This window comes from Eretmochelys imbricata, chromosome 11, assembly GCF_965152235.1.
Source record: "Eretmochelys imbricata isolate rEreImb1 chromosome 11, rEreImb1.hap1, whole genome shotgun sequence".
Lineage (NCBI taxonomy): Eukaryota > Metazoa > Chordata > Testudines > Cheloniidae > Eretmochelys > Eretmochelys imbricata.
In genome coordinates, this window is record NC_135582.1 from 4,954,970 (window position 1) to 4,969,393 (window position 14,424).

Consider the following 14,424-nt stretch of genomic DNA (forward strand, 5'->3'; position numbering starts at 1 on the left):
AGACAGGAACTCTGTGGCAGAGATGATAGAATCAAATTTTCTGGGGCAGCGTTCAACTGGTTTAACCATGGGATCTTCCTTTCTCTTCCTGCTATTTCCTATCTCGGTCACTGCATACCTTCCAACTTCTACAACAAATGAGGCAGTAGTCCTACAGCCAACAGCCTGCTTCATTGCACATCCCTAATTTGTCCCCAGAGTAGGTCTATCAGGTGTAGTGAATGAGGCAAGTGTCCTATGGAAAAAATAGGATCTGATCATTAAAGACTGTCATAATGCATTCACATAAGGGGGCTTAATTAAGGTTGCACAGGCAACCTGAATTCTGGCATTTCTTAACTTGTGTGTGCTTGACTCTGCAATCTGAATTTTTAAAGATTTTTTTTTAAAAACTTATGAAATTACACTTACACACTAATTCCATCAGGTGGCATCATATTGAACCTTTAGATCACCACATCTCTGCCACTTGAGCTAACAGAATAAATGATAGCAGTATTAGGTTATCATCCTCTATGTGGAGCAGCACTAATGGAAGATGACACATACTTTGGCAGTGGGGTTGACAAGTATTTGCTGACAGCAGAAACTGAGAGACTCAAGAATCTTGGGTTCCATTCCAGGCTCTAGAAGAGAATGTCCTCTTTTGGCCTACTTCAAAGCTTGACCTCTTCTACCCCATTCCTTCCAACCTGTCCCAGTGCTGACTCTTCCCCACTCCTGGCTTCTGATTCCAGCCTCCTTGCTCAGTCAGCTCCAGTTCCTCCTTTCCTGTCCCAGCTCCTTGTCGTCAGTCTTATTGCCCAGACAGCCCTCATCATAGTCCTTCCCTGGTTCCTCATACAGTCTATATCTTTCTCCTGCCCCACCTCTGGCTCAGTCTCTCTCCCTGGGCTCCTCATCCAATTTCAGCCTCCCATCCCCACCCCCACCTTCTCCTTGGCTCCAGGTCCCAGTCTCCCCAGCTCCTCGTCTAATCTCAGTGTTCCCTACTCAGGTACCTGGCTACCAGCTCTTCCTTCTACCCCTCTCCCGTTTCCCTCACCAACTCTGTCCCAGTTCCCAATTCCCAGTCTATCCCCTCCCCAACTCCCACTCAGTTTCTCCACTGCCAATCCCTGTCTCACCAGGCCACTTGTTCCAGTCTGCTCCTGTCTCTCCCTCATCGTCCGGTTTTTGTCCCTTCTGCATTCGAATGAGACAGCTTACTCCTTCACACTGCCTGAGTGCCAGCAGGAGAGTTGAGAGCACAGGAGAGACCAGCTACTGGCTCTCTGTTTCCGTACCCAGCCTTTGTAGCTCTGGGTTGGAGCATGCTCAGTCAATCTGTGAGGATGATACATGTTTAGTCTGGTCAGTGCTAGGAGCTGAGAGGCTGGAGCATGCTCAGTGAGGATGGAATCTTTGGAGATTTTAGCTAGCAAGTCTAAACTGAGTATGTGAAAATTTTTTTGTAAAGGTTTATAATTTAGCCAGATTTGAGTGGCCTTTTTACCAGATGGCAAAAAACACATCCTTGAAACAAAGGCCGCTCCTGCTCCTTGCCAAATTTCAGGAACCTGCTCCAAAGCATGCAGGTGTTCGAGCATTTCAAAGAAAGTCACCAGAATTTAACATGGTCAAAATATATATATTTTCTGAGCCTCATTCTCAGAAACATCTAAACCCTTTTGGCAGAAATTTTCCAGACAAATTGAGCCTGAGGCAGACAACCAGCATAGAAAATGTCAGCCCAAATAGTTAAAGTTTGGCAAGGTACAAAACTGAAAAACAGGGTCTTATAAAGAGAAGTGTTGGTCAACCTTAATAGGTGGTGCAACCAGCCCTGCTTATGATAGGAATCATGCAGTGACCTATGGGGTAGTGGGTGGCAGACAACTGGATACACCAGTGAGGGAGGGGTTTAGCTACGGATGCTAGGACAAACCCTTCTTATGTGTTGAACGTTAAATGAATAGAATGCAGTATTTCCATACACATGAAGTCTGTAGATGTCTTAGATATTTTTACAGAAAGTGCCATGAATCTTTTTTCCATTCAGCATAAACAGGAGATTGCTTTTAACATTTCAGGCAGAAAATTCCCACAAACAATGCTGCCACTCCAGATAGTTTACTAACTAAGGTTTTTATAGAAAAAGCTTACTTGCCAATCGAAGGAAAAAAATCTACTAAGACATAATTTTCTGTTCTATTGGTATTGTAATCTTGTGCCTGCTTAGAAACAGATAGTAGCATGTTTGAGTGGATGTGATATCTAATTAAATTTCTTTTTTTATTGTTTTGCTGTTTTATCATTTATAGGGACTAAAACATGATTAGTAGGCTGAATGTTAATTTGCTGATCTTTATATGCACAGCCTTCCAGTTTACAAGTCTCTTTATACAAGAGTCCACTTCAGGGTTAAGTGTAGGGTTGCTTTTTTAAAAACTTGTGATGCAAGACCAATTAAAATTTGGTTTGTTTTATGAATTTTTCCTCGTGTGTTTAATTTTGCAATGTATGATAATATTTTCTTTGTTCCCCATAGACTATGATATCCCAATATTTGAGAAATTTGGAAAAGGCGGGACTTATCCCCGAAGGTATCATATTTCATATCATCACCAAGATTACAATGATGGTGAGTATGGGACAGTAACATTTTCAATATTTATTCTTTTTTCAAAAAAGAAGTTGAAAGAGTTAACAAATATAATCTGAAAATGTTGGAGAAGCAAACAGGTGTTCTCTCTGAAATAAATGTAAAGCATGCTTAAAGTTACTCACAAATCTGTGTTTAGGCATGTGATGGGGTTGGGACTCACCACTGCAGCGCTTCCCGCTGGCACATCTGGGAATTAGCTCTGTCCTCTGCAGGGCACCCTGTGCCAGTGGTGTCCCGTTCATCATCTGCTCCCCTGTTCATATCCAGAGCCACGTTGCTCCCTGATGGAGGACGTCCGCTTCTGGTCACTGCCCTCCGACGGTGCCCCTTAGTCCATCCTTACCCCCTTCCGGGCCAGGGGGGTTTAACAACAGTCTTCCAGCTCGCCTCTGCCACAGTGGCCAACCACAACCCCCAAAGTCTAGTCCCTCTGCTCAAGGGCCAGTTGCAGTCTGTCACGGCCACTCCTCCACAGCCAGGTGCAGTACAAGGGGCAGGGGGGGAGAGACAGACACCTAGGCCCTCCTACTGCTCTGGGTCCCAACCCAGGGACCCTCTAGTGTCAGCCTCTCCATCCTCCTTCTCTCCGCTCATCTGTCCATCTTCCCTGGGTCACTTCCCCTCTGACCCCTTGCACCCTCTAGGCCCTTCTGGTCAGGGCCTGCAGTCTGACAGGTATTGGGCTGGAGCTCTCCTCTGGGCGCGCCCCGAGCCTGCCCAGCACTGCGCTGTCCAAGGTGCTGGTCTCCTTAGCTCAGGAGACAGACCTTCCCCTCTGAAGGTCTGGGAGAAACTCCCTGCTCCTCTCCTGGGCAGCCTTTATATAGAGGAGTCTAGCCTGGCCCCGATTGGCTGCCCTCTGCTCTGCACTGATTGGCTCCCCCACAGTCCCTCTCTGTTGGCTGCCGTTCCGCACAGCTGCTCTGGCCTGTTGTAGCCCAATCTTACCTGGGGGTGGGGCACCACCCTACCACAAGGCACCTAAATTAAAGTAGCCTGATTTTTCAAAGATGCTGAGCTGCCCCAGCTCCTGTGAAGATATAGATTAGAGTATTAGGGAATCATGGGAGCAGCTGTACATGGAAACCATCTCTGCCAAAAGCCTATGCACAAACTATACAGAACATACAATGAATGCCATGAGTAATTGTGATACTTCACTACCCAGAATAGACTTCGCTGTTACTCAATCTGGAATAGCATAGAGTAGCTAAATTGTTGCTCCTGTTTACTGATTCTCATAATAAAAGAGGAGAAGGATAGGTCATGAAATTGAAAAGCAATAAATTTAAAACTCAAAAATACTTGTTAACTTAATTAACCTGTGGAACTAATTGCTGGAAGGTATTGTATTTCAAAACAAGATTAGACATTTGGATAATGAGTTACATTAGATAGAGAAAAAAGAGGGGAGGGAATCCATGCTTCCATGCCTGTAGAAGTTTCTTCCTAGCTCCCATCAGTTAGTGGTTGACAGGAAGAAACTTCTACAGGCAGGTAATTCCCGTAGTGTCCATTATGGACTATCTTTCATCTTCATCTGAACTTAAACACCTTCTGTGTGAGGATTCCTCACTAGGTGGGCCATTAGAACTCTAGTGTATCTTTGGCCTGTTTTCCAGGAATAGATAATAGCCTCTCATAGCAGTGAAGATAGAAGTATTGTTGCCTTTGGAACTTGTCTCCATTTTCTTCAAACCACCAGTAGAAAGAGTCACTTAATTATGAAACTGTTTGCAGGAATTGCAGATGTTACTTAAGCACTGCTCCCAGCTAGCCAGTCTTGGACTAAGTCATTAAGCTAGTTTAAGTCTGAGCTCTACATGTAGGCATTCTGCACACTTTCCCTCTCAGCAGGCTAAACCAGTAACTTTCATTATCATTTCATCATATTCTATGGAAGATTTGAATTGTTTTGTTTTCAGTGCACACTTCATGCAGTATACAGACACATATTGTTTAGTACTTATTCTTCATGGTACAGTATTCTAGGTAGTCTTTGTGCATCATTACAGGTCGTAAAACCTTTCCCAGGGCTAGAAGGACCCAGGGGAACAGCTTCCGGTCTCCAGTCAGTTTCAGCCCCACCGATCACTCCCTGAGTACAAGCAGTGGGAGCAGCACCTTTACTCCAGAGTATGAGGAGAACCGAATGAGAAGAAGGGGAAGTGACATAGACAATCCTACCCTGTCAGTAATGGACATCAGCCCACCTAGCCGCTGTAAGTTAAAAGGCACATTACAGTCTTCAAAGGAAAATTAAAAAAAAATCTCGTTAAATATATAATACATCAAAACCGACAAAATTACTAAAATACATGTTATTAAAGGCATATCCATAGTATTATTACAGTATTACATTATAATTGTAACTTACATTATATTATAACTAATCACTAATTTTCTTAACATTTAATAATGTTAGTATACATCTGGACCTGAAGTAGTAAGATGCTTACCAGTCAAATGATAACTTTATTTGCTCTTGCTGCTATGGGCTTAATTTTTTTGTTTTGATAAACAGGGGACTTAATTAGTATGGTGGTTGGGTGTGTGTGTTTATACTAGCTATGTATGCTTTGTAGTTGCTGTAGATCATGTCTTGTTTTTAAAGGGCTCTCTTAAAATACTTCGGTGATGAAATGTATTTTAGTCTCCTTTTCAGGTACTTTAGTAAGTACCTCAGATGTGCATATCTTGTACTTATGTGTTTGGATGTATTTTTATGGATAAAATATAGATTATTAGGTAGCTGACAGGATCACATTTTCTATTTAGAGGAAATTTTATAAATCTGTGCTTTTTACATGGAAATTTAAAATTAAAAAAGTATTTTTTTTCAAGAGTTTTATTTTTGTGTTCCAGTTTTTCTTGAACAACTGAATAACAAACTCATTCTAAAAACAAGACATACTTCTATTTTCAGCACCACGAGCGCCAACTAACTGGAGACTTGGCAAGCTGCTGGGTCAGGGTGCTTTTGGCAGAGTATATCTATGTTATGATGCTGACACCGGAAGAGAATTGGCTGTTAAACAGGTTCAATTTGACCCTGACAGTCCAGAGACAAGCAAGGTAAGAGACCCTGAAAGAAATATTTGTAAAGGGATCACTTTAAGAGTGGTTTTCTGTGTGGTCTAAACTGATGTTGCTTTTTGCTTTCACTTAATTTTATGAATGTTTGAGGACATATACTTCTATGAGTCTGTACGACAGATAGACATCCCGTTTCATTAAAATCTTCATAACTCAGTTGAATGAATATAGTGGTATGTAACACATGATTTCATCTTCAGATATATGTCTCTGAAACTAACATGTATTATCAAATTCAATACAGCCTGAGGCTATAAAGCTAAACCATAATCTAACATGGAAGGTACATTCTACAGAAATATTATTTTAAGTAGTAAAGTGAAAAATATAGGAACCTAGCGTACATTCGCTTTGTTTGATAATGAAACCAATAGAGAATGTTTTGATGAAGAACACTGTTTAATGGATATGGCTGCAGTTATGTACAAATTGACATTATAGGTAAAGTCCAATGCCAATGAACCTACTGTAATTGGTCCCCTATATTGCTCTCCCAAGAGCATTGTTTTAGTGGTTTTGTTGACAGGTAGTATTTCCATACGTCTAATCTGAACTTGTCCTTCTTTAAATACAGTTACAGTCAGAAATGTAAAAACGGCACCATGTTACTGCCCAGATCTGCTCCTTGTTTGTATTCCAAGTTGTAGCTGCCAGTTTTACTGACAAAAATAAATTCTTCTTTTCATTCATTAGGATTCCATAGTCAGTACAGTTGTGGGGAGAGTGGGCTGGATTCCATTCCGGCTCATGCATCATCTGCAGAATTAACTGGCTGACTTCCAGCTGTAGACTATATTACTGCTGGTAGCATAGGAGCTAGACAGAACAAAGATTGACTTGCAGCTGTAGTTTTTAGTGCTGGTGCTTTAAAAACAAATTATTGTAAAAAGTAACCAATTTGCTCTGGAAATCATAAGGACAGTAAACGTGGAACCACATGATGCCATTTTTGCAGTAGTTACCTTTCAGAAGTTACCCAAACTTGCCATTACTTCTTGTAACACACCCGTGGCAACATCAAGTGGTCTGTGATGGATAAATACCAAGTTTTGATGAAGGGCTTCCATATGGAATCTCTGGAATGCTTAAAATTCTAAATCATACCTATTTTTTAATGAACTTGTATAGGGAAATTTACAGCAGGGAATAAGTGGCTTTTCCACCCTTAACCACTTCCATGCTATAAAAATAAATAATAAAATATATATCTGGGAGGAAAAACAAAACTAAAATATGTAATTAATTGTGAACTGTAGTTTAGATTTATAAATGTGTTGCTTAACTTGAGATAAGCTTTTATGAACTAATTCTAGTGATACCCGAAGAAAGACTTAATTTGAGAATTTTTCATCCAACTGAAAATTTGTAACATAATATTACAGTACAGCTCTTGAATTTGTTGACATTTTAAAATAAAGTACCTGACAGGTTCTAGTTTATGAGTATATGAGATTGAGAATGATTCTTGAAATCAAAAGAAACTGAAATAACTGGAAAATATCCCTAAAGAATTTATAGAAGTCAAAACATTTCTCAGATTATGCTGTAGATCTGCTCTCCCTCTTCTACTGCTGATGTTTTCTAACAAGAAAATGTATTAACTTTACACAGACTGCAGAGTAAACCCTCATAAAGTCAGTCTTATTAACAGAAATCTAAAAGTTGTGTGAGATCATTTTGTCTCAACTATAGTAAGTTTTACTGAATATTTTCTTTTCAGGAGGTAAATGCACTTGAATGTGAGATTCAGCTGTTGAAAAACCTGCTGCATGAAAGAATTGTTCAGTATTATGGCTGCTTGAGGGATCCCCCCGAAAGAACACTCTCTATATTCATGGAATACATGCCAGGGGTAAGCAAGAGAGCTCATTGCAGGCAATCATTTCTACAGAATGTGTGCCAACAGTCTAAATCAGGGGTTCTCAAACAGACGGTCATGACCCCTCAGGGGGTCACAAGGTTATTACAGGGAGGGGGAGGGTTGTGAGCTCTCAGCCTCCACCCCCAACCCCCGCTTCACCTTCAGCATTTATAATAGTGTTAAATGTGTTTAATTTATAAGGAGGGATCGCACTCGGAGGCTTACTGTGTGAAAGGGGTCACCAATGCAAAAGTTTGAGAACCAATGATCTAAATGGATAAGATTTGCAGGAGCACACACAGATGTTAAGGAAATGTCTGATGATAAATCATTAACCAAAGACAGACACAACTGCATTATAACATTATTTGAGTTTTGCTTACTGTATTAATTGCTTATTAATTCAGAATTAGAATTAGTTTAGAGAGCACAATATTTGTGTGCTTCTGGCTGACTACTTGCAACAAATGTCTTTTAAAAACAGTTTTGTGAGCTTTTTTTTTAACAACTTTTAATCATGTATCTCAAGTTTAACATTCCTTTTTAAGTTTGCATCCACCTCCAGCTTGACTGTGTTCTAGAGATGCTTCTAACAGATGAGGAATATACACAGCTGCCTCTTGAACCAATTAGCAAGCCTATGAAGGGAGTATCACAGTAGCCATACATAGGACTCCTGTTGACTTGGGGGGAGAGAGAGAGATCAAGCTCGAGTTCTAAGGTTTAGGTCTCTCTCTTAGTGCATTGGGCACTATTACTAGGTCACTGCGTCAGCCAGTCAAAGATGTTGTGAGGGCAAAAACTAGTTAATAATAGCCAGAGATAAGTTGAAAATTAGATCTTGCAGCTGTCTTTTTGTTGGCACAGAGGCATGTATTGTACTGTCCCTCCTGTCTGCCTACTCCTTTATGGAAATATTTTGCTTTCTGAAAACTGCAGATTTTCACTTATTCACAAAATAGAACAAGCAGACCTGAGTATAGTAAGATGCAGTTGTTTCATGTATCCCTAAATGTTCATAAGTAATTGCTGCATTCTAGTTTGTTGTTATAAGGCTGCACAGAAGAAAAATTAGGATTTTAGATGAGACGAGGATCTCATTTTAGAGACTTGTAAGATTTTCTGAGATCTGGAGGACAGAGTATCAAAATATGCAGTTTTAAAGACCTGTATAGTTTTGGGTTTTTGTCTTGATACTGTTCCTTTTAAACCATTGAAGTGTGTAATTTAAAATGGCCAACCCAAATTGTATTCAGATATTTAGAAAAACATCCGATGTAGGCTGAGACTTTTTTTTTATGCCAAGTTTCTGCCTGTTGTTTTATTGAGACCTAAAATTTATTAAACAACATATTTTTAAATGTCATGCTCTGGGTTGTCCAGATCGTTTTCTCCGTTTGTTGTCTCTCAGAGTGTAAGATGGATTGGGTACGGTCAATGGCTGTGTCGTGTACAGTGCCAAACACAGCATCATCATGTAACTAGTAAATCTCTAAAAAATCATGCTTAGAAGGAAAATACTCTACTGTGTTACCTGTACAGCAGCTCAGCAACATTTAAACTATTTGGTATTTTTAAAATTCATTGTCTTGATAACATTTCTGTGTATCATTATGCTCCTGTTAAAGGCTGAATCATTTAGTTTAGCTGGAGATATAACTGCTAATGTGAATTAAGCTGATCCGGAGAAGTCGTAGAGCCTTGCATCTCTAAATTTCTGGTACAAACTTCATACAATCCAGTTATTTTTTAATAATGGTTAAAAGATAAATTATTCTATCATTCTTAAAAGTGCTATAATTATTAATACTTTTTCTTTTTGGCCACAGGGTTCCATTAAGGACCAGTTAAAAGCATATGGAGCACTCACAGAGAATGTGACCCGAAAATACACACGGCAGATTTTGGAGGGAGTTTACTATTTGCACAGTAATATGATTGTACATAGAGATATTAAAGGTAATTAAAGAAGAGATATGAGTTCTGCTTTCTCTACTCCAAATAAGCAACATGACCTTGAAACATTTGAAGCTTCATAAACCAAAGGGAAATGATTGCAATAAAATTAAAGGGTCACTGCTAAATTTGTGATGCCAGAATATTGGCTTAACTTCAAGCAGTTCCATCAGGATTTACTTCAATAGTCCAGTCTTCGTAATGTTTTTCAAACCTGAAAATTGCCAATGTTGCAAACTGAGAAAAAAAATGTTTTAGTGAGTAATGGGATACTAATAGGGGTATATATGACTGTTTTAATATCAGGACTTTTCAAAACATTTATTTATGAACAACAATCCAGCGAACACAATGTTGAAACCCTTAGCGAGTGTGAGTAAATCTGGTGGACATAACTGTATCATAGCTGCTAAAAATGCTACATTATTTTCCTGTTTATGTGTCAATATAATTTTTTGTAAATTTCAAGGTGACAGATTTCAACTATCATGCTTATACCAAGTTAAATAAATTTGTAAACCTAAAAGTATGTCATTCACTTTGAACATGATATGAAGATGCAGATTTTCTGAGTGCTCTAGGCGCTTTCCTTCCTTACTTCACTTCTTTCTTACCCACCCAGTTCCCTTTTATTTATTCTTAATATAAGATAGATTTGGCAAGTCAATAACTTTCTCAGAAAATTCATAGAAAGGACCTCCATAATTCCCAAAGGGTTGCAAATCAGTGTCAGGGAGCTGTGGCCATCCTGCCATTTTTATATTGCTAAATGGGGGGATAGGTAGTCCTGGTTAGAGGAATGGAGACCCCTAGAGCACTCTGATAATGGAAAAGGTTGAGAAGCTCTGAGTTAATCCAGCACTTTTTTTTTCCAAATTGGTCAATTTTTGAAGGATATAGAAATAACCTGCAAACTCTTAGATGACAGAGGTGCCCCTAATATTCTGCCCTCCGGATTTTGACTTTATTTTTGTTCATTAAATTATTTCAAATATAACTTCATTTAAGATTAGAATCAGGCCCCATATATTCCGCAGCAAGAACTCTTAAATTCTGCAGCAACATCACTTTATTCTAAGGCCATGAAATAGTCTCTTGTCCCCATCCCCACCACGACCGCCAGTACACACACAGCTGTGGCTCAGAGTGGAAAATAGTCATTAATGTAAAATTCATTCATGATTGTCAGTGGTGGGATTTTATTATGTTCTCCGGATGGCCCAGTTCCGCTACCTGGGCCTCAACTCCCAGGGTGTTGCCCAGAGAACTCAGCTCAGATCTTCTTTTTTCTCATAAGAGTCAGGAAAGTTGGAAGCAGCTAGCTTTAGCAGTTTACCTCCTTAGCTGACCTAGTCTCTTGCTTCCTAGCCTATCAAACTACGCGTCCATCTCCTCTCGTCCTTAGATGCAAGCTGGATTCTAGCTCTGGCTCCCCAACTTCCTGTTACCTGGCTCCAGCGAACTCTGCAGGGATCATGCACTGTAATTCAATTAACTTCCCCTTATGCGCAAAGCTGCAGAGCAAGAGGTAGTGCAGGCAGCCCAGGGACACACACAAAAATGTTGGTTGCCGGGCTGCAGCAAAATGATGAATTCCATGGCATTTTGGAAATATGCCAAATTATGCAGCTGTGGAATTGTGGCATCCACAGAGACTTGAGTGAGACAAATAGGGCAGGTTATGTCTCAGGACTATAATTTTCAGACTCTCTGCAGATGCAGGTAGATGACATTGCATCAGTTACACTTGGTTCAGATTTCAGAGGTTTTTTTCTCCAACCATAGGGGCTAGAAATAATTTTTAAAATGAAAGCTCAGATTCTAGAGAACAGTTCTGAGCAAGGGGCAAGTTCTGTGCCATGTAATATACTTGGCTGTTGTTATAATGCATCAGTTAAACCAAATGTGTGTTGATTCACTCTCATGCAGTTGATTGGCTTTTACTGACTATAAAGCAGAGATTTTTCTTTTTCTTCCAGGAGCAAATATTCTGCGGGATTCAGCAGGCAATGTGAAGCTAGGTGATTTCGGTGCCAGCAAGCGACTTCAGACTATCTGTCTCTCTGGCACGGGAATGAAGTCTGTCATGGGGACTCCATACTGGATGAGTCCTGAAGTTATCAGTGGAGAAGGGTATGGGAGAAAAGCAGATATCTGGTAGGTCAAAGAGCTATTCTAAATGAAAGACAGCTACATACTACCCCAGAGGAGATGGTTTCACTGCAAAATATAAAATTTCATTATTTTAAGCATGAGCGCACTCATTATGTGTTTCTGGTTGCCCAAGGTGAAAACAAGCTATGTAGACAATGAAGAATATATTGGGGCCAGGGGATCAGTTAACACTAAACAGATTGTTTTTTGTATATCAGTGACTGTGCTGACTGACTTAGGACCACAAGAGAACACTGTGGACCAAGCTCACATGAAGTTAGGCGTATCTGGCATACTTGTAAATACTAGAGGGGCACTAACATAGAATCATAGAATATCAGGGTTGGAAGGGACCCCTGAAGGTCATCTAGTCCAACCCCCTGCTCGAAGCAGGACCAATTCCCAGTTAAATCATCCCAGCCAGGGCTTTGTCAAGCCTGACCTTAAAAACCTCTAAGGAAGGAGATTCTACCACCTCCCTAGGTAACGCATTCCAGTGTTTCACCACCCTCTTAGTGAAAAAGTTTTTCCTAATATCCAACCTAAACCTCCCCCACTGCAACTTGAGACCATTACTCCTCGTTCTGTCATCTGCTACCATTGAGAACAGTCTAGAGCCATCCTCTTTGGAACCCCCTTTCAGATAGTTGAAAGCAGCTATCAAATCCCCCCTCATTCTTCTCTTCTGCAGGCTAAACAATCCCAGCTCCCTCAGCCTCTCCTCATAAGTCATGTGTTCTAGACCCCTAATCATTTTTGTTGCCCTTCGCTGGACTCTCTCCAATTTATCCACATCCTTCTTGTAGTGTGGGGCCCAAAACTGGACACAGTACTCCAGATGAGTCCTCACCAATGTCGAATAGAGGGGAACGATCACGTCCCTCGATCTGCTGGCTATGCCCCTACTTATACATCCCAAAATGCCATTGGCCTTCTTGGCAACAAGGGCACACTGCTGACTCATAGGAAAATGTCACAATTAATTCAGTTCAGTGATTAATGAAAGTTACCTAAGTAGCATTTGCCCAAACCATATCATAAGCACTACCATGTTGAGAGGGGAAGAGGCTAATTTGTTTTAGTTTTATTTCTTCCTTCTGCTCCCTTATATACCTGAAGGTCTCTAACATATGTTAACAGGATGGATTACGTGTTGAGTTTACTTAGCTATCACGCAAAATATAGCACCAACATATTTTATACTGAAGATTTTATTTAAAAAAAGAAACTGCAACATTCAGAGCGGTAGAACTAAGGGAGCATTGTGATTTGAAGAGCTCTTTGAGTGAAATGACACAACTATTTGCAAGTGCATTGTACTCTGGATGGTTGATACTCAAAAGGTCTCAAAATTAATAATTCTATTTATATAGTGTCCCATTCCCCATCAAAATGCTTGGGACACAGAACACACAGTGAAATATCACCGTCTTACAAGAATGAGAATAATTCTTCTTTGAGTGCTGTCCCTGTGGGTGCTCCACTTCAGGTGCCAGTGTGTCCTGGCGCCGCCGATCAGAGATTTTTTGGTAGCAGTGCCTGGTCGGGATGCCCGTGCGCAGTAGCTGTTTCGCGATGTCGTTGGCACTTCATTTAGTGCTCGCGTGTCCCAACCCCCCTCAGTTCCTTCTCAGCCGTCCTCGGCTGCAGACAGAGCTCCAACGGCAGTGTCACAAAATTACCTAGAAAAGAATTTGAAATAGTTATTAGTTCAGTTTAGTCCCCAGTAGTTAGTTCATTGTTAGTCTTAGGTTTCCGTTTTAACCATTTAGACTTTTTCTTTAAAAAAAAAAAAAAAAAAAAACCCACTCGGGAGTTCCCTTTCCCCCTTTTTCTTTTATTGTCCTGTGACTTAAGTTGGACTCTGAAAATGCCAAGCTCTCCTGAGTTTAAAAGATGCACTTCGTGTAAGGACACAATGCCTGTCTCTGATGGATACTCACAGTGTGTCCGCTGCTTACGGGAGGAGCACATTTCTCTAAAATGTTCCCATTGCAGCAACCTTAAAGCCAGAGCGAGGAGGGACAGGGATTTCTCCATAAGAATAATTTTAACACCACTGTCTGATAGCACTGCCACTAAACTGTGGAGTTGGCCCAGAAATTCAGATTGCTGGCTCTAGCATTTGTAAATCTTATTTTTCAAGTAAGAAATTAACGTGCTGTCTAGATAAACTGACCATGTGTCAGTGGGTCACAGCTGAGGATGCCAGATTCAGGACAAACTGCTGAGAAATAGGGCAGACTTACCCCCAAACTGATAGTTATTCTATCATAAGATATACCAAGCCAGTAATAAAAGTAAACTTCTGTCTCACCACACTGGTTAACAAGAAATAAAAAATGCAGTCTCTTTAGGCATTCCAGCACTTATTTTACCACCTAGACACTATACTTTATGATGAGTGGTTAATGAAAACCAATTTCATCAAACAGGGTTCTTCTGGTCTCTCAAGATCAGCCATATCGCCAGATCAATATATAACTCAGATCTTACCCACTAATCACGCTGTTGCCAGTCCTTTAGTGGCTAAAATCTAAAGATTTATTTTTAAGAGAAAAGAAGTAGTTTAAAATGGCTGAGGAATTCATTGCAATGATTATATGCATAAATTCTTATATCAGTGATGGAATAAACAATGATGGAATAAACTGTTAGTTTGAAAAAGTCTATCTGGAAGTTACCCAAATAGCTTGGGGATTATGAGTCC

At 40.3% G+C, this 14,424-nt stretch overlaps 1 protein-coding gene across 2 annotated transcripts in view; it reads left to right on the forward strand.

Moving 5' to 3' along the window:
• The window catches only part of MAP3K2 (mitogen-activated protein kinase kinase kinase 2), an 85,490-nt gene that overhangs the window by 69,271 nt on the left and 1,795 nt on the right, over positions 1 to 14,424 (forward strand). For both annotated transcript variants that reach the window (XM_077830290.1, XM_077830291.1), the window contains 6 exons: positions 2,531 to 2,623; positions 4,663 to 4,869; positions 5,574 to 5,722; positions 7,464 to 7,595; positions 9,434 to 9,563; positions 11,540 to 11,717. In XM_077830290.1, the coding sequence (XP_077686416.1) occupies positions 2,531 to 2,623; positions 4,663 to 4,869; positions 5,574 to 5,722; positions 7,464 to 7,595; positions 9,434 to 9,563; positions 11,540 to 11,717 (889 nt within the window). The remainder of the gene's footprint in view (positions 1 to 2,530; positions 2,624 to 4,662; positions 4,870 to 5,573; positions 5,723 to 7,463; positions 7,596 to 9,433; positions 9,564 to 11,539; positions 11,718 to 14,424) is intronic.